This window comes from Gavia stellata, chromosome 3 (assembly GCF_030936135.1).
Source record: "Gavia stellata isolate bGavSte3 chromosome 3, bGavSte3.hap2, whole genome shotgun sequence".
NCBI lineage: Eukaryota > Metazoa > Chordata > Aves > Gaviiformes > Gaviidae > Gavia > Gavia stellata.
Genome location: NC_082596.1, coordinates 44,721,869 through 44,740,463, shown reverse-complemented (window position 1 = coordinate 44,740,463; position 18,595 = coordinate 44,721,869). Strand labels below are relative to the sequence as shown.

The following is an 18,595-nucleotide window of genomic DNA, read 5'->3' as shown; positions in this document are numbered from 1 at the left end:
TCCCCAGGCTCTTCCATGATTAACTGAATAATTCCATTTGCAGGACATGATACCTAGCTCTGCAGTTCTGGGGCACTGCACATTACTGGCACTGAAGTTATGATAATCACAGCTGAATGGTCATGCAGCTTGTCTACATGATGACACAACCCCTCAGGTCATTATTTGCAGTGGGCTCCAATCAGAAACCCAAACATTACAATAACCTTAAAGCTAATTTTATCATGTAACAAACAGACTTTTGGGGCAGAAGATTACTTCTCTGTCCTGGCAAACTTGGATAATATCTCTATTATTGTACTGAACTGTGGCTATGAACTCTATAAAGCAAAAGAAAGAAAAGCAAATAAAAAATAAACACTCAATGATATCCTGTCTCCTCTGTGATATAACTCTGTACCAACCTCTGCTCTCACCTTAAAATTTATAAAATGTATTTTACACAAAAGAGATACTGAAGGTTTTATGGTAGTTTCTAGAAGATACTTCATCATCACACTGACTGGCAGCAGGGAAAAGCAACTCAGAAAACCCCCTTTTTCATGGAGTAGGTGAGCAATAATCTATCAGGAACAAACTGTGATACTGACACAACAAATGCAGGAAAAAAAATTCAGAACAGTCAGACAGCTAATTCAGATTGAAGGGTATTAAACAGGATTTGCCCACAACTAGCTTGCACATTTTCTACACTGCATTCTTAAAAATATTCCTTCAAGATGTGCAACTACAAGGCTAAATTGATGAAACTCTTTCAGATATCACAAAAGGAAAGAAAAAAAAAGAATTGCATGGGGTGTGAAAGATGATTGCCAAACATACTGCCATGAGATTTTCAAATTTCAATAGTAAGTTTTAATATTAAATTCACTGTTGAAAATATACACATTCCTTCACAAAAAATGCCTATATGGAGTTTCACCATTGCAATTTGGGTACCTTATCTTCAAAAGTGCTAAGTATTCAACAGCATTAAAGGTGAATGAAAAAGGAAGATATTAAAATCATACATGAGTATCTGTATATGGACTTCAACATATTTTCTTCTCAAGCCCAACCTCACTCAGTTACACATTCTGGACGGATATTTTATAGCTGAAGTTTTTATTGCAAACCACAAATGCCAAATTTAAAATGGCTGAAAGGAAAAAAAGAATTTTTGCCTTTTCTACTTCTCAGTCATGACTATACCATCATAATCTCTTTTCTTTTTATTATACAGCTTTATTTCAATATTATAAAGAAGCCATTTCTAGATATGAAAATATTGTTGATAATTGCTGTTTTATTTATGAAATGATGAATTCTCCCACCCAGGTTTTCATTTGCATCCTACAGAAATCTGAATGGCAGGTATACCCACCCCAGAAACTATCTCTGTTAGAATCCAGGTGATCTATGATACAGAATATGCTTCCTTTCCTCATGATCATGATGAGCACAGAATGCATAGTCTTGCTATGTAGTGTGAGATGTTATATAGGTGATCTATCTTTCCACAGAGGGTTTACAAGGGCATGATTACTTTCAATAGAAATATTTTAAAATCCATTTTAACTGTTAGGATTATATATGTTGACAGTTAGAAAAGGGTGGTTTTGATTCTCAAATGTCTGTTAGAAATTTGCCACTAATTTGATGTGACTACAGCTACACTGCAAGGTTCGTGTCATGCATTTCTGTAATAGGCACAAAAATTTAAGAGAGGTGACCTCATGATTTCATGAGATGAATGAACAATATTAAATTGTTCTTTGTTATCATGACATCACGTCTGTCGATTGTTAAGTTCACAAACCTTCAAAAAACTTAAAAATTGCCAGTGCCTAATTGTTGCATACTTTTCCGTTTGCTTGGCATTTGTTTTGCTGTTCTACTGATACAGAAGGCAACATTTCTTGTGCAATAGTAGCCTGTCCTTTTTCCCACACCCGCCGCACAGTGCCGGTGAATTCAGCAGGAATGGGACATGCTGCACAGCTCCGGGCTGCCAGCCATGGGCCAGCAGGCTCCTACAGCCGGGGCTGCATTTATTACACCCTGTTTTACAGGAGGCATCACTTTGCTGGGAACAACTTCCGCTTCCAGTAGAGCGGGAGCTCATGTAGCATGAGATGCGACATTTTTCAGAGGAAACGGTTCTCCTTTTTATCAAGTATCTTGATACTAGCAAACAAAGCTAGCAAGCTTGTTCCAAAATGAAGCTCGCAGGCTGAGAGGAGAGGAAGAGCATTTACAATATGGAATTGATCCATTTTAAGCATTCTAGTTGGCAAATGCAGTAGAGGAAAAAAAAAAAAAAAGAAAAAAAAAGATCAGAGTCTGCAACAGATAATCTGGCATGAATCAGGAACAATATTTTGTAGGTGGGCCCAGCACAAAGCAAGGTCCATTAGGCTCAAAGGACACTGCGACAGAACAATGGAAGCAGACAGGAAGTCTGCACTAATAAATATGCCCATTGGGCCAGTGCCACTGCCTAGCATGGCATAGATACATACAGAAGGATTATACACTAAATGGTGCAAACACAGTCCAGTCCATCTGTCATAAACATTAAGTCCAAAGGCCACAGGTGCAGACGGCACTAAAAAGTAAAAATTACACCCAGACAGAGACCACTTCATGTAATATGGAGAAGAAAAAAAACCCAGCAAAACAAAACAAAACAAAACAAAATCCAGTGATTTGTTTCCAATCAATAAATGTTCTCAGAATGTCCTTGGCAATCTCTGCTTCTTCCTTTCCCTCTGTCATTGTACATGTGTAACATACATTTTATTTCACAGAAGTACTTTGAGCATTCAGGGCCATTTTTTATTCAGTTAAATAAATCTACTTGATATTTGGGCAAAAAGGCAAATAATTTAAAGTAAGATTCAGTCCTTCATTCGCGTGTGTTGAGAATAGGATGTGTTTTCCCTTTGGAGATGGAATCGCTAGGCTCCAGGTATATCTTGTTTGAGGAATATTCCCATACTAAAATGCTTGATAAAAAGGAGAAGAATGTGCTTTTCTCTCTCGTTGTCCAGGTAAAGAGAAAGGAAAGCTGCATCCTGTTAAGTTCCAAAAAGAAGCAAAGAACTTCTGCTCTTTAGTCATTTTACATAACACTTGTACATGACACTGACTTCTCATACTGAAGTGTCTTTAATGTGTTCACTATATCTCTGTAGATTATGTACATAACGATGGCTACCCACCACAGAAAACACCTTATAGAAGGGTTTAATGTGCCATAGTTTTCTTCTTTCACAATCACCACAGGCAGGGCTAAATGGGAGCAGACCACCAAAAAAGAGCTCTAAGAACAGTCCATCCAAGTGAAATGAGTCCCCAGATAAAACACTGCCACTCCAAGATTTTATCTTTAGTTACCAAATCAACTGTATCTCAAACCTGTGGAAATCAGAATTCCAAGTTTATCTTTTTTCAGCCATTCTTTGATGCAGTTTTAGAACTTGTACAAGCACTTCTCAGGCTGTCATCTAATTAAATGAGGGATGCCAATTCTTTAGCAGCACTTGCAAAGAGTTTTAAAACTATAACCAAATGCAATACGTCTTTGATGGAGTGTTGGATTGTGTTAGATCCCTGGTTTAACAAAGAAACAAAAGCCATCCAAGAATATCGTCATATTCCAACTATATAATTCCATTAAATTCTTGGCAACCCTAGTGTTGTATCAGAAACAGAAGTAGTTTTATTCATACAAAAATCTCTAGAACTTTTTTTTGCTACAAGAACAAGCATTATCTTTTCATCTTTAGTCAGCATTGACCATTGTGCCTCATTCACTTCGCAAATCACTGAATAAACCTGATGCCTTTGTGATAGCACTAGCCATAAGATTATATAAACAGGTGAACAGGATGTGCTGCATTTTCTTTCTTCTGGACAGATTTTTTGTAACCGGGCAGCAGACGTTATAATCACAGAAATTATTACACATGCTATTTCTTTGTTGTACTTGCAGCCAAGTACTGTAAAGATTTAATAATACAGAAATGAGTCAACTGAATGTTATTTCAAAAATATTAAAGAATCATTCAAAAACCCTAAGTTCTACAGTTTTTTATTTTTAAGAGGTACATCCCAATAAGCGAGGGTTTCAGTATGATCTCTACATGAGATAACAATGGGCAGCATCAATCTAATTTTCCTAAAGTCTCAAATTAAAACCATTTAGGAAAGTGGTTTTGGTTTTTTTTTTTTAAAGATCAAAATGTGTAAACAGTGATTTTGGAGGCCTATTTCTTTACCTAATAGCAGAGGATTATAGTATTCCAGTTGTGATTTTTGCCTGCCAGCTGTGGTGAGGTCCAGTCTCTCATAACCAGAGCACATTCCCATTTGATTAACAGATGATGACCTGAAGTCATCTGGGTTAGCCATGGATTAGAACTAGAGACTTTTCCAGCATCCAGTTTCCAAGTGTTTATTCCCACCCTGTTGCTGCATCGATAGTTGTGACTTCAGCTGCTCCACTTGCTCTGCTTCCTGCTGTCTTCAGTGACCAGGAACAACAAGAAGAAAGCTTCCTCTTCCATTGACTAGGTCTGCTTGTGCAACTGTGAGCAGATGAGACCTTGCTCTGCCATATATCAAGCCAACCAACTCTCATAAAACCATCACAAGAATAAATAAATGTGACACCATACCCTGCCTTGCAGCAAGGCATATTTATCACAGTCACTGCAGTGACACCTGCTCACACAATGTTAGATTACTCTTTTCCTATTAGCTTGAAACTTAGGCAGAGTTTGCTCCCATTTCCATTCATGCACTGTAAATCCCAGTGACAGACATGTTCCCACACCAGGATGTATGGAACAAGCCTAAAGAAGTTTCAACCATCCATTACTAGCCATCATCACCCATGCCCTTATCTCCTATTCCCTTCACCAAGATAGTGGCAACGCACGTGGTCCTGACTGCTCTGAACTCCTCCAAAACTGTTGTATTGTGTCCTCATTCCCTCTGCTGATCTGCATCATGGTATCACCACTGCCTTGTGATCTGAAGCAGGGAGGGTCAGGAATGACTGAACACATCAGAGGGAACGTGTACTCACTTCTATTCATTTCCAGGTTGCATCCTGTCCTAGATGCGATGCTGGCTGGTGATCACATAGTCATGGACATCACATATGTAGAGTCCTGAAGTATGGCTGTCCAACTGCACTGTTAATTTTTAAATTCAATGTTTAAAACAGAAAAGTCATATAAATGTGTTACTATTTTTCTGAAAGTGAAGACACTACATAGTTACACCAATTACTATTAAATTCAGTGGTTTACTACCTACCTTTTCTGCTACTGTACACCAATAGCATCAACTGAGGATGATGCTATTGGTGTTAGGGCTCAGGAAAGCACAAGGCTACTGTCTGGGCCCTGCCTGGAGTTAAAGCTAACTGAACAGGACATGCTAACACTACCCATGCAAACATGAATAGAAAATGAGAAACTATTGAGACACAACAATGTGAGAAGCTAATAAACTTCATAGATAGTGCAGTGAAGAATGGCTGGATTTCACAGGCAGTTGAGAGAGTTATGTGATCAATGGCCAGACTTCACAGATAGATGAAGGGGAGCACTGGGGACCTTCTGGTGAGTACAGTCATGCAAGGCTAACAGTGCCCAGGCAACTGTAGCAGAAATTCCATGCAAGGCCACGAGTACATCAGCAATGGTATCAGAAATACTGACTTGGCAAAGAGATACAGCAAAGCTGGGACCAGTGCGGAGAAAGAAATTGGGGCAGTCTGCTTTTTGGGAGGAGACTGAAGCAGGAAAGAGTTAACCAGAGAGGTGAAAAGGAACATCAAAAAGTAGAAAAGGAAAAAGATAAGAAATAGAAAAAGTGATTAGAAGTTATGCAAGTCCTGTGAGCAGTGCTGCCTGCTGGGTAGTCCCGTGTTTGATCAGCACAGCCTGAGTCAGGACACCAAACTAAACTTGTAAACATACAATGCATATATCAAATTTGCTTCTGCAATCAGGAGGAAGTGAGTGGGGGAGAGGTGCTTTCCCTGGCCTAACAGGAGAACATCTGGATGGGACAGACTGAACATTCTGGTACCACTCTGTTGGTGTTCATTCCAGGGCTGATCACACTGGTGTCTTCCCAGCCACTTCCTAATATCTTCTGGAGTATAAATCCATACAGTACAAGATTGATTACAATGTATTCCACATTTCCAAGTAGAGTATTTTCTACCAATAACCCAAGAGAGCTCACAAACCCTTTCCTTTTCCTTTTAGCCCCCTGTCCTCGCTGTTAGTCATGTTGATTTGGCATAAGTAAAGGATAGGCTTACAAACATCTGCTAATCACTCCCTTTGTTCTACGCTTTTCACTTCCAAACAAAAACGCATCAGATTTCTTATGACTTGTTTGACACACTTCTTTCTTCTTAAGCAAAAATATTCACATCAAATTTCAGGGGAAAAGAACAAAAACAGGGCATAAACACCATCAAATCAAACCAAGGCACAGTTCAGAATCCATAGGCCATCAGTTTCCTACCAACAGCATTCACCATCCTGGCCAAACACCTGTACTCAGTAAATTTCCAACACCCCAGGAGTGATGGCAAGGACTGCTCTGCAGGAAGAATCCTCCCAGCAGGCACAGGAGGTTCAGAGACCTGGATAAACCATCAGATTACATCTGGAATGCCGATTTTTTATATTTTCCATTATTACCCGTGTGAAAACAATACTTTGCCCTTACAAAGTAGTGCAGCACTACATCTACTGCCTAACTGAAAGGGAATCTTTTGCAACGTTTGGAGGTTCATTAAAGGTCCTTAACAACCCAAGCTCACCTGATGCACAGGAATGGGTAAGCTTCCTTAGGAGGCAGGAGGTACTATTCACTTACAAGGAAAATGTAATTTCAAAAGTTGCAACGCTATTATTTTCTCAGGCTTGCTCTGCCTAAACCAGATTTTTTTCCTGCAGGCATCTATTCTCCAGATTAAACAAGCCCTGCTTTCTCAGAGTCTCTTCACAGGGCATATGCCCCTGCCTCCAACCATCTTGGTAGCTGTCCACTGAACTTGCTCCAGTTGATCAACATCTGTCTTGTATGGGGGTACCCAGAACTGGATGCAATCTTCTCGATGTGGCCTAATTAGTACCAAGCAAAGGGAAATATCAACTTCCTTTTATCTACTAGCTATTCTGCTGTTGATACAGTCCAGTACTTTGTTAACCTTCATCACTGTCAGCATACAATGTTTAACCCACTGTCCACCAAGACACTTATGAAGTTATTAAACAGGATGGGTTTCTGGACAGTCCCCTGAGGAATTCAGGCATTGAGGTAGTGTATGAACCATTAGCCACCACCTTTTGAGTCCAATGATCCATCCAGTTTTCTACTTGTCTAGTAGTCTATCCATCTACTCTATAATAACCCTGCTTGAATATGAGGATGTTGTGGGAGATTGTGCTGAAAACCTTGCTAAAGTCAAAGCAGATGACATCCGCAGCTCCCCTTAACCACAAATCCAGTCAATCCAGTCATCTAATCATAGAATGCAATCAGGTTGGTCAAGAATTAAAATCCACACTACTCCAAATCACTTTTTTGCAAAAAGAACTTGGTATAAGCAGACCAGGTATAAGCATTCACATTCTCTGTGGTCACCTTTACCACCAACATTAAGATACCAGAAAATCTTTACTCATACATTTTCTCTGAAGTAGTATAAATCTGCTAGCAAAATGGAATATTTTTGACACATGCAATCACATGATTAACACTTATATAGGAACACTACTAATAAAATTATTACTGAGAAAAATAGATGAAATATTCCTGTGAGCCAGGTTCATGGGAAATGACATGTGTTTCTGCTTCGTGCTGTTTAATGCTGCAGTTAGTATTTTTAAGACTTTTATCCATATTCCATCTAATTCCAATTAAACATTTTCTTAAGTTTAACATCTTAATTCCTGGAACAAAATTAGTGTCAATACGAAGATGTTGGGATTATAAAAAATATTAATGAGCTCCCAAGTAGCATTTCTCTGCAGAAATTTCATCATGTTATATATATACATATGTAGATATAAAATACGAGTGTATTGATAAAAATACAATATATATAAACATAGATAAAAAGTTTTCAGAAAGGCACATTTCTTTTTCTGGACTAACGTAAAACCCCCAAAGAATAGTCAGATAATGTAGTCAAATAACATTGCTCTTCATTGTATTTTTACAGTGTTGGGAAAACCTAGTGCATACAACTGAAATTGAGATTTGCTCTTAAAGTACGAAAGGAAAAAGTAATACTATGTACTTGTTAAATATTTTCTATTCTGTGAAACCTATTCTTAATATCCCCTTGCAGTATATTGAGTAATCACAAACATATACCATGGAAGATCTTTTTGATGTATTACAATTTGTTCATAAAAGAGTTATTCTGTAAAGTAGAGTCAAACATAAGCTTTGCTTTTAGAAGAGAGTTGTGAAAAACATAAAGGTCTTCAGAAATGACTTTGCTTGTAAACATAAACATTAATATGTACTACAAAAACTGAATTCACATTTATTTGGTTTACAGTTAAGGTGATAGTGTGAATATTGACCTCTTAGAAACACACAGGTATAAAAGAAATGATTGAGAAATTTTCTATGAAAAGGAAGTGATTTTCAGAGTTTCTAGAAAACCTTAACTCCACCTATAGCTTAGGTTTAATGTTGACATTATAAAGGCTACATGTCCTTATCCTCAGGCCACCCCATATAACCATTTCTTTTCTGTTACCAGGATATGTAAGACACTCAAGACTTGGGTTCAGCATCCTATTTATTTCAGTAGGAGGTAAAGAATATCAAGGAGAGACTGGAATCTAAATTTTATTCTTGACATATAAGAAAGTGAGGAAATGAAAAATAAAAGCCTAGTATTTACTTGAGCTTGGTAACAAAATCCCAATAGAACTCCAGGACAAAGTGAAAAAAACCAAACCCAGCTATACCATCCAATCTAATATAGTCGGGGAAAAGCACCGTTTCTGATCCCTTAAGCACCTTAGAAGCAAAGTTGCCTCCAGAGATATGCTTCACTAAAATGGTAGAACCACCAAAAATGAAACTGTTGTATTGACGTTTTCTTGTGATATAGAGTACATTTCTCAGAACTATACCAATTCCTTAGGCTGTCCTTTTATGCCTGAAATGGGTGAAATTTTTTTTTCTCCCTGTGGAACATCTGAAATTACAATTTATTTGCATACATTTATCATTCAAATTTATTGTCTCTATTTTAGGTTATTTTGCAATCTGCAGATTGATAATGTAATTACAGGTGACAAACCTTAATTTATTCAATTGCTGGTGCAAATACCACGGTTTCCTTGTTTATATGAAGAGAATTTCACTAGTGCCTCTATCTCTATTACTGATCACCACCGACTGAATTAGTACTATTCCCATCTGGACACAAGTCCACAATTTTTTCATATGTGCTTAAACAGAACACACAGCTTTATAGTTAAATGACAGATACCTCCATATCAGGTAATGTGAACATGTTGGAAGTCACCCCTGTACACACATACACTAAGAATGGAGAAATTTATCCCTGACTTAAACAAACATAAAAACTAGCTATATAGTGGTAGGAGAATTTAACTATGGTTAGCTACTTTGCAGGGAAGAAGTTTTAAAAAATAACACACAAATAAATCAAAGACATCAGAAAAGAGGGACAAAATGAGAATAGAATCTTACTGTACCTGTAAGAATGTATGAATGTAATACTACAATCAAGAAAATATCAAACATTAATCTACCAAGAGACTGAGAACTTCAGTGATAAGATAGACCTTCTGTTCCTTAATCATGAACAGCTCTGCAGTAATCTTCTGTCTTTGGTCTGGATACAGACAAGAATAGCAAACTTTTAGCATAACATTGTACTTGATTGAACTACACATTTCCAGCAACATTATTTTGGTCCCTGAATTTTGGGGGTTTATATTCCATATGTTACAGAAAAAAAGCAGACCAGATGTTCATGAAATTGAACATGTAAACAAACTTAACTGAAGCAATAGAAATACTGGAACTTTTGGACTTCAACATTGACAGGCTAAAACAAGAGCATTTGGTATTATAAGAACGACCTTAACATCAACTTTGCATTACTTTTCAGTAAAAGCATTTGAGAAGGAGGACTCCCTCTCAACAACAACTAATGAAGAATATCAGTTCCTGTAAATGAGCAGTTCCACTGTGGCTCAGCGAAATAACAACTTCTCACACTCTTTTTACCCAACAAAAATGAGAGACATGTGAAAAAGGCAATAGGAAAAGATTGTGTGCCAAAATTATATGGATCTCAGAAGTTTACCTGGGGAAAGAAGGTGAGTTTGACTTTCAGATTCAAGCTTATTTTCTCAAAACTCAATCAAAGCCAAGTGTGAAATCAGTACTAGAAGTTGGTCCTCCACTTCCCTTTAAATGAAGAAGAACTGAACTGAACTGAATGGAATCGAATCCAAGCCTTTGGTAAGAAATTTGGACTCAAAATGGAAATTGTCATTTAACATGCCATCGCTCATATGCCACACTGTTCAGTTGGACACTGTGTTATGAAAGAAATGAGATTATTTCTAAGTTTCCTGTGCCTCAGGGAAAAAAAAAAAAAAAAGTTGAAACAAGCCTGTAGAGCTCCTGGTCTCACCATTGATTCAAACATCAAGCCTTCCATTGACTTTGCCAGAACCAGGATTTTACACTACACCTGCAAAGAGACATCTTTTGCAAGATGTGTGATGTGATGTTACAGTGACAAAAGTGTGGAAAAAACAAATCACAGGTCAGAAATGCAACAGCAGATTATGACATCTCTGTTTTCTTCCTACCTCAGTTTATACTGTTGATAGCTGTTAGAGTTATCAGGGAATGCGTCCCCTGCAGTAAACCTCTCCTACAGCCCTCTGAACTGCATTCACACTTATGCCATCTGACTCTAATGGCACACAACACAAGAGTCTGTGAGAAAGAGTTGCGGAGTCTCTGTCTAGTACTTGTCACTTTTAAGTGCACGATAAAGCACATAAAAAGAAAGTACGGTTTCCAATGCGTCCATAATAAATTTAAAGAAGAGCAGAACAAATGAAGAAGATTTTAAAAAATTTTCCCCATTTGTATAGTTCTATTCCCTCTGAATATACTGGGAAATTCCTCCCTAAACTCATAGACAGCAGATGTAAGTCAGTATTGAAATAAAAATAGAACATGCCATCTTTATCTGGTGATAATTTTTTTCTGTAATTCTTTAATATTCAACAATTAAAATTTAATAACAGGATAGTTTTCAAAGTACTTAGTTAAAGTACAAGAAAACAATAGGGAGAGGCAGGTTGCTCTTTCTAGATCAACAGAAAGCAGCTTGAACAGAAGCTTTTCACAGATGAGCTTTTGCAGCTAATATATGTTGAAGGATCTTTTCATGCACACACTATACATGGTGATTCTTTTCCTTGCTTTAAATCACAAAAGGAAACCACGAGCAAACAATGGCTTTAAAAAGTGAAACAAAAGATAATTCAACTTTATATACAGAGTCTGTCTGCCTCTCCCTCTCTCTCTGTATATATTTGTATATATACAAAGAAAAGACCTTTAAAGCAACACTTAATGATAATTATCCAAACTTGTTACCTAAAATGAGAAAAAATCTTTTGTTACTTTACCTTCAAGTATGTACAAACTTGGTTCCTAAAAGTTATCCTCTTTCTCCTAATTTTTTGTCACATAACCATCAGCTAGATGCATTTGTCAGTGCAATAAATATAATAAGTATTACACATTGGTTTCAATAATGATTCCACAAAAAAAAGGTTTCCAGCATCTCTCTGCAAGCTATAACATGCTACAAAATGCACGCTGTTGCTTAAATTCCTCTGTTTAAGCAGTCTGTCATTATCATATTAACCCAAGTGTTGTTAAGCTATCTTTTGAAGAGGACAGGAATATTGACTGTAAGCCACTGTAAGCCTTTACCACATTTTAAAGGAGAAGTTAAAGATCGAAAGTAGAACATAAATACACAAAGCTTTGGCACTCCATTTCCATTTCAGCACTCTGCACTGACCTCTACTGGTTTATCCATCCTAGCTTTCATAAATATTAAATAGGTTACTTTGATTGAACTTTTGCCCTCTCTTGTTCAAATTCAGGGATAAAGTAAACTGTATCCCACCCTGCCAACTTCTCCCTGACTGAAGGTCAAAAATCAATCAAGCTTCCAACTACTGGTGGCAGTTTACCTGTAGTGAGTGAGACACTATGAAACATCATTAGTTAAAAAAACCCTAACAGTACATATACAGCTGTAGAAAGATATTAAAATTAGAAAACTCCATCTTAACACTTTGGGTGTATTTTTTATGACTGAATAATTTATCACATTTGTTTTATTCAACTGCTGTCTCATGTCTGCATCGTTAGATGTTGGGTATATAAAATCTGATTTTGTATTGTCCAATACTCAGCACCTGACCCATGATGAGAAGTGGAAGTATTACTGCCACACAAATACCAAAGTTGTGAATATAAATTCATCATCTTCAACCATCCCCATTTGACAGACTTCTGCTTCAGCGAACACACTTCTCTCTAGAAGCCTCTTCAGAAGAATTATTTGCTCTAATTAGGACAGAGCTGGCAGTTTATCTACCACATGCCAGTGGATCAAAGTACAGAAGCAAGTTTGACTTTATAAAAGCATCACTGTAAATGCTTTGTCAAACTAAAGTCATTATCCTGTCTTACAGGGAGCAGTGACGCGCTCATCTCATCTTTTGTATTACTAAATGAAGTTCAACCCATCCACTTTCTAACTGATCACAAGAAAAAACAAATCTCTAGTTCTTTATGGGCCTTACAGTAAAGAGCAACTCCAGTTAGTCATAAGTAAATGAGCAAACTTTTCCATCCTCATTTACCAAAGAACACTTTCATTGTCAGCAGCACTCAAAACTTTCCAATTTTAAAGGCCTATTTTTAGAACCTTTGTTATGCAAGTCTTTAAGTATGAACAACAGTTTTACATATCGTGAGGACTTCATTTCTTCTCACTGCTCTATCATTGACTCCAAACAAATTTTGTTTTGTTTTGTTTGGTACGTCACCTGTACTGGTTGGAAAATAGCAACAGTTGTTGACCACAAAAACAATGAAGCTTTGTTGTTCTGTTGGTATACATAGTAAAGCAGATCACATATTGTTAATTCAATTTCAGAATAGCAAGATGCCTATTACTCATGAAGCTATTTTGTGCAATAATGCATTTTTCTTTCATCTTTCATAAAAACCTCTGTATATCATGAATATAAATGAATCACTCAGATCATTCAGCATGAATCTATAATATTTTTATACTGTATAAATTAATATTTGAACTATACCTGTGTGGGTTTTTTTAAAAAATCATCTCCCCCTGACTTTTTGAACACTCATATTTCTCTCTCTTCTTTTACTGCCGCTGAACCTTGCATCACTACATCCTAATGCTGTCAGTGCTTGGAACCACGAACAACACACTAAAGAAACCCTGCAGAGCTGCTGGCAAGCAGGGCTTTCCCCCACCACAGCAGAAAGGTGCCGGGTCTCCCAGCCGCCAGCAGCCGTGTTTCCCTGGCGCTGAGCAGCAGAGGGAGGGGAGGGGGTGCCTGCACTGCCCTGCATCCCCCAGGGTACCACAGCCCCCTTTGCTCCATGTCCAAGCAAAACTGCAAGCGGCAGCCCCAGTTTTAACGCCTGTGATGAAAACCCACACATGATCTTACCCAGAAAATGCACTGATACTGGTTTGGGGTTTTTTTTCCTTCTTACCTTTACCTAGTGATTGAGTATGGGTGTCCAGAAGGTCGCTGTCGCCTGGTCTTGCTGGGTTTGCCACCGCTCCGATTCTCACACTGCTGCTTCTAGGACTTGGATGAACAACTGGATCTGATCTGCTTATTCTGTTCTGTGTTAGAAAGAAAACATTTTGATGTTCTGTCACTAGAACTGGGCCTCTGTTCAACACATTAGAGCAAGCACATAATCATTCTGAGATTTGCAAATCAGCATCTTTTTCCCTAAGTGGGAAATAGAAAATCTTATTAAGACTTCCTATAACTTACAAAGGAGTGAAAGACATTGATTTTCACTGAACAAGGTGTTGACTGGATCACCGTGAAACCGTCTTCTTTCCAAGAGGCATTTTAAAGCAGTACTTTTGGTTGGCTCTATGCAAAATATTCCACAACAGCCCCAATAACTTTTTTCCTTACCTCTGGTATCCCAGTGAGGTCACATTCTGCTAAAAACATCCTGTCAAGCTTGGTACAAAAGGGCTCCAAAGAATCAGAATGCAGAAGCTATGCAACTTGCTGACTAACTTTGCTCTGTGTTATTTACCAACCACACAAAGAAAATGCTGTCTATTCAAAACACAGTTCAAAACTCTCTTCACAGAAAGTGAGTGAACAAACAGTCCCATGTCCGATGCTGTAGTCACATCTCCCATGAGGCCCGGTGATAGCTTTGGGGCATGGGACGGAGTGACACCACCAGCAGTCACTACAAGGCACTTTTATAAACAAGTTGTGTGTGTGTGCAGAGGAGGAGGAGGAGGCGGGTGTTACTTTTTCTCTGTCTTAACATTAAGCTATATTTGCTTTATCATCTCAGAACTTCAGTCTTTAGTCTACTGGGTGCATTTGCTCTAGTATTTGTATGATATTTTCCTCACTGTAAACTTTGTTTTGTTCCAGAAGGGATCGGAAAGGAACATCTGGAATTAGTGCAGGATCTAGATTTGGAACCCTGGGGCCAGGTTAAGCAGCAGAAGCTAATTCAGAGTCTTCCAGACCCATCACAGAAACACAGAAACTCAGTGGCTTACCCTACTTCACACCCAGCAAAATTCAAGACATCTGTGGCAAGTCTTGTGCTTTGGTTCATGAAACAAATATAGGCCTCAGTTATTAAAGCCATACCCAAGTTTCATGTGTTCGGTATTCCCAAAATTCAAAGTGGGGATTCTGACCCAACTTTATGACTTTGCCTCATACGACTGAATTCTTAAAACAACTTGGGATTGCTCCAAAAATCAGAGGAACTTTAGATTTTGCATTTCAGTTTAGCAATTTCAAGTATTCCTGAAATCATAAACCCTCTCCACCCACTTTCATTACTTTAAACCCATCTATTCTTTGAAAACTCTTACTCCACTAGTCACAAAGCCACACTTTGGCAGAGAAGCAGAAATTTCTTCAGCCCTCTATAAGAAGAGAAGTACCATATAGACCCAGTGCTTCCCGTACTGGCCATTGGCCTCTGCTCACACCAAGCCACTCCAGTGCTTTTCTTCATACTTAAAATAAATCACAGACAACAACTATTTCCAGATGTGGAAGGATGAAATATTGTTCTCATTGATCTCTTTGGAATTTAATTCTTTAACTGTCAGACCAGCATTGGAATCCTCTTTCTGCCACCCAGTCCAAACGAACCTTCTTTCTTATCTTGCCATGCTCACTGTTTTTTTGCAACTTCCTAGTAAGTATTTTTTCTTATGCTTTCAAAGGTCTAAAAGACAGGTGTTAAAAAACACCTGTCGTGTATGTTTGTGAGAGGACAACATGAGACATGGTGACATTATTTTGTAAAATAAGCACTAATTTGCTTTTCCTTTTGTGGCGTCTGGTTCTGCAGCGTAAATGTGTATTCCGATTTCAGCCCAAGTGAAATACCTTTATAAGATTTTACAGGTTTGTGACATAGGTTCTTCCAAATCTTTATTCCAGGAATAGGGATCATTCCAGGTATGACATAAAGGACATTCAAGTGACAATATACTTTAACAACTGAATGATTCATGACCAATACTTGGATGACAAAAGTATAGCTTTTAAAAATGTAAAAGTTTTCTAGAGATACACAAAACCTTAAACTACCTAGCTAAATTTCTTTTATCAATACTTGAAAATAATGCCTTTAAAATATGGATGATGAATGATCTTGCAAGTAGAATTGTCTAAGTACCCCTCAGGATTTTTAAAACAAATGTGATTGTTTCTCAGTACCCAACAAATATCCAGTCAGATTCTGCAGTTGTTCCTTGTCAAGCAGTACCATTCTCCAAAAGTAATCACAGAGATCAAGTGAGCCTTCCCTTCTCCATAATAGCTGAAGGTATTACAACAGTTGCTCTTGCTTTTAATGTAGACTTTAAAAAGCACTGGAGCCAATAGGAAGTTGTCCACTGATCTTTGTATATTTGTTTTATTTTTATTCCAAGTTCACATTATAAACTCTTCTAATCTCATTAAAATTAGCAATATGTTATAGAACAGTATAAATATATTATTCCTCTTTCCCAATAACCTCACTGTTCCACTTAATTATCTGTACCTCAAGAACACATATCCTGCCTACTAAAATACTGCAGTATACAATAGGTTAGTTATTTTCACAGTATCACCATGAGGACAGAAACTTTATAATCCATTTTATAGACTGGTAAGACCTCAGTTAGGTCTTTCTTTTAAGCCTTTTCTGAGCTCTAGTACCTATTTTTGAATAGGTCAGAACCAGCATGAAGAAGGCTGTACCTAAGAGCAAGGTCCACAGTCCAAATATCTGACTGATTTTCTCTTCTCTATTACTGATCCTGTAACTAGATTTTGAAAGGTACATCTTGTTTTTACAGGGAAATCTACCAAATTACATGAGTTAAAGGAGCATTTTAGAATTGTGTTCAGATCAGGCTCCTTTTCCATACTATTACAAAAGAAAGAGACAAGCCTATTTTTTTGGGTTAAAATCAGCAATACCATTGCAAAAAGAGCAAAAAGTGAAAATGCCTCTCTGTTATGGAGACAGTTTCATGTTCTCTTTTTTTGTGCTGTGGGTACATTTCTGTTCCAGTGGCTTTGATGCACCTCAGATTACGTATGCTAGAAGCTCTTTTTGTCATTTGCAACCTGACATTCCATGTCCCACACATAAAATGGCACTCATTGAAGGGCACCCGTTAGGCATTGTCCTTCCTGTGGAGCCTGATTGCAGATGGACACCTCTCCCTCGATTTTCTGAGGTCTGGACTGTCAGTGGCTCCATTCAACTTAATGAGGAGTATCAGAATGTTTTATATATGAATCTCAAAACCAAGACAGCGAAGTCAAGCTCATATACTCGTCAATTCCCCCTATCTACCTCTTACAATCTATTAATTCTTTAACAATACCAACAGCAGTCTGTATGTGTGCTTTTCAAAAATGACCATATACTTCAGTCTCATGGAGAAAGAGGGTTAGAAAGTTTAAGTTTTGATGTTGATTTGCCAAATGTAGGTCACATGGAAGCTAAGATGTGAACCTAATAATGCATTTAATGGCAAAGACTCTTCTCTGTCTCCCCAACAACCCCAACAGGGAAATGAGACCAAGGAAGATTGATACTAATTATGCACACAGAGGAGCCCTAGCTGCAATAGCCAGCCTGATGCACAATTCTCTGTAGACGACAGGCAGAGTTGGCAAACAAAAGTGGAAGGGGGTAGAAAGACAGAAACAAAATGCGTTTTCTGGCTATTCACAAAATATACCCAGCACTTAAAAAAACAAATCTAAATGCACAAAAAGCCCCGGCAGGCCATGCAAAAAACATTTAGTTAGGTGTCTAGTAACTCCAGGAGCAATGTTGGATACCAACCCATCACATGCTCCCATCAGGTGGTTTAAAAAAATAAAACAAAAGAAGATTTTAAAAACCCATGCTTCCTCCTCTTCCATGTAATTACCATGAGTTACAGTTGGCAGTCATGCTGCAGAGAGGGTTGGGGGGAGTGAGGTGAATTTGAAACAGATAAAAGCTGGGTAAACTACTCCAGTAGTCAGGCTCATGCAAAAGTACTTAACCAGAAACAAATGCTGCTGATGCTTTTGTTCCGGTCTTTCACTGAAGCTTATTCTCGTCTTCTGATGTGCCTCCTATAGGTTGCCTCTGCCAGGCAACTGTGCATGTGCTCACAGTCCCAACTGCTAGCACCACATTTATTTATTTATTTATTTATTTTCAACCCAAATAAACTCTTAATGGCTTAACATAAAACATTTGGATTTTTTTTTGATGCACACTAAATAATAAAAAAGCCAGAAGCACAATAGGCCATAAGGGAATGAAAGGGATGATTGTTCAAAGCCCTATTAAAAGGTTTGTTGCTTTCTTTATATATTTTTTAACAACACAGTTTCAAAGCCTTTTAAAGAAGACTCCTCCTCCCCAGTTGCCTGCCAAGATAGTACTTAGCTGAGGGAGGGACTGGCTGCTCTTTAAAAGATGATGGTATCTATTAGAGAGCGAGGGAAAGAGAGATATATAAAAAGGCTTTCCCATAAACAGTTGTCCAGAAGGGCCAATGAAAAGAAACAAAAGGTATGAGATGAGGATTAAATGGAAAGAAGATGGGAACATTAAAACAGAGAGCGCCGAGAGAGAGAAGAGATTTTTTTAAAGCAAAAATGGTTCTGTTAAGGTCTTTTTAGTTACTCTATTATACTAACCA

The 18,595-nt window shown here is 37.8% G+C and overlaps 1 protein-coding gene across 2 annotated transcripts in view; it reads right to left on the bottom strand.

Moving 5' to 3' along the window:
• The window catches only part of ST18 (ST18 C2H2C-type zinc finger transcription factor), a 167,757-nt gene extending 153,379 nt beyond the window's left edge, over nt 1-14,378 (bottom strand). The window contains exons 1-2 of one of the 2 annotated variants that reach the window (XM_059836311.1): nt 14,316-14,378; nt 13,873-14,008 (exon numbers count right to left, since the gene is read on the bottom strand). In XM_059836311.1, the coding sequence (XP_059692294.1) occupies nt 13,873-14,008; nt 14,316-14,354 (175 nt within the window). In that variant the 5' untranslated portion in view covers nt 14,355-14,378. Of the gene's footprint in view, nt 1-13,872; nt 14,009-14,165; nt 14,208-14,315 lie in introns of those variants that run through there. The other variant, XM_059836312.1, reaches the window with a different exon arrangement.
• Between the last annotated feature and the right edge of the window lie 4,217 nt (nt 14,379-18,595).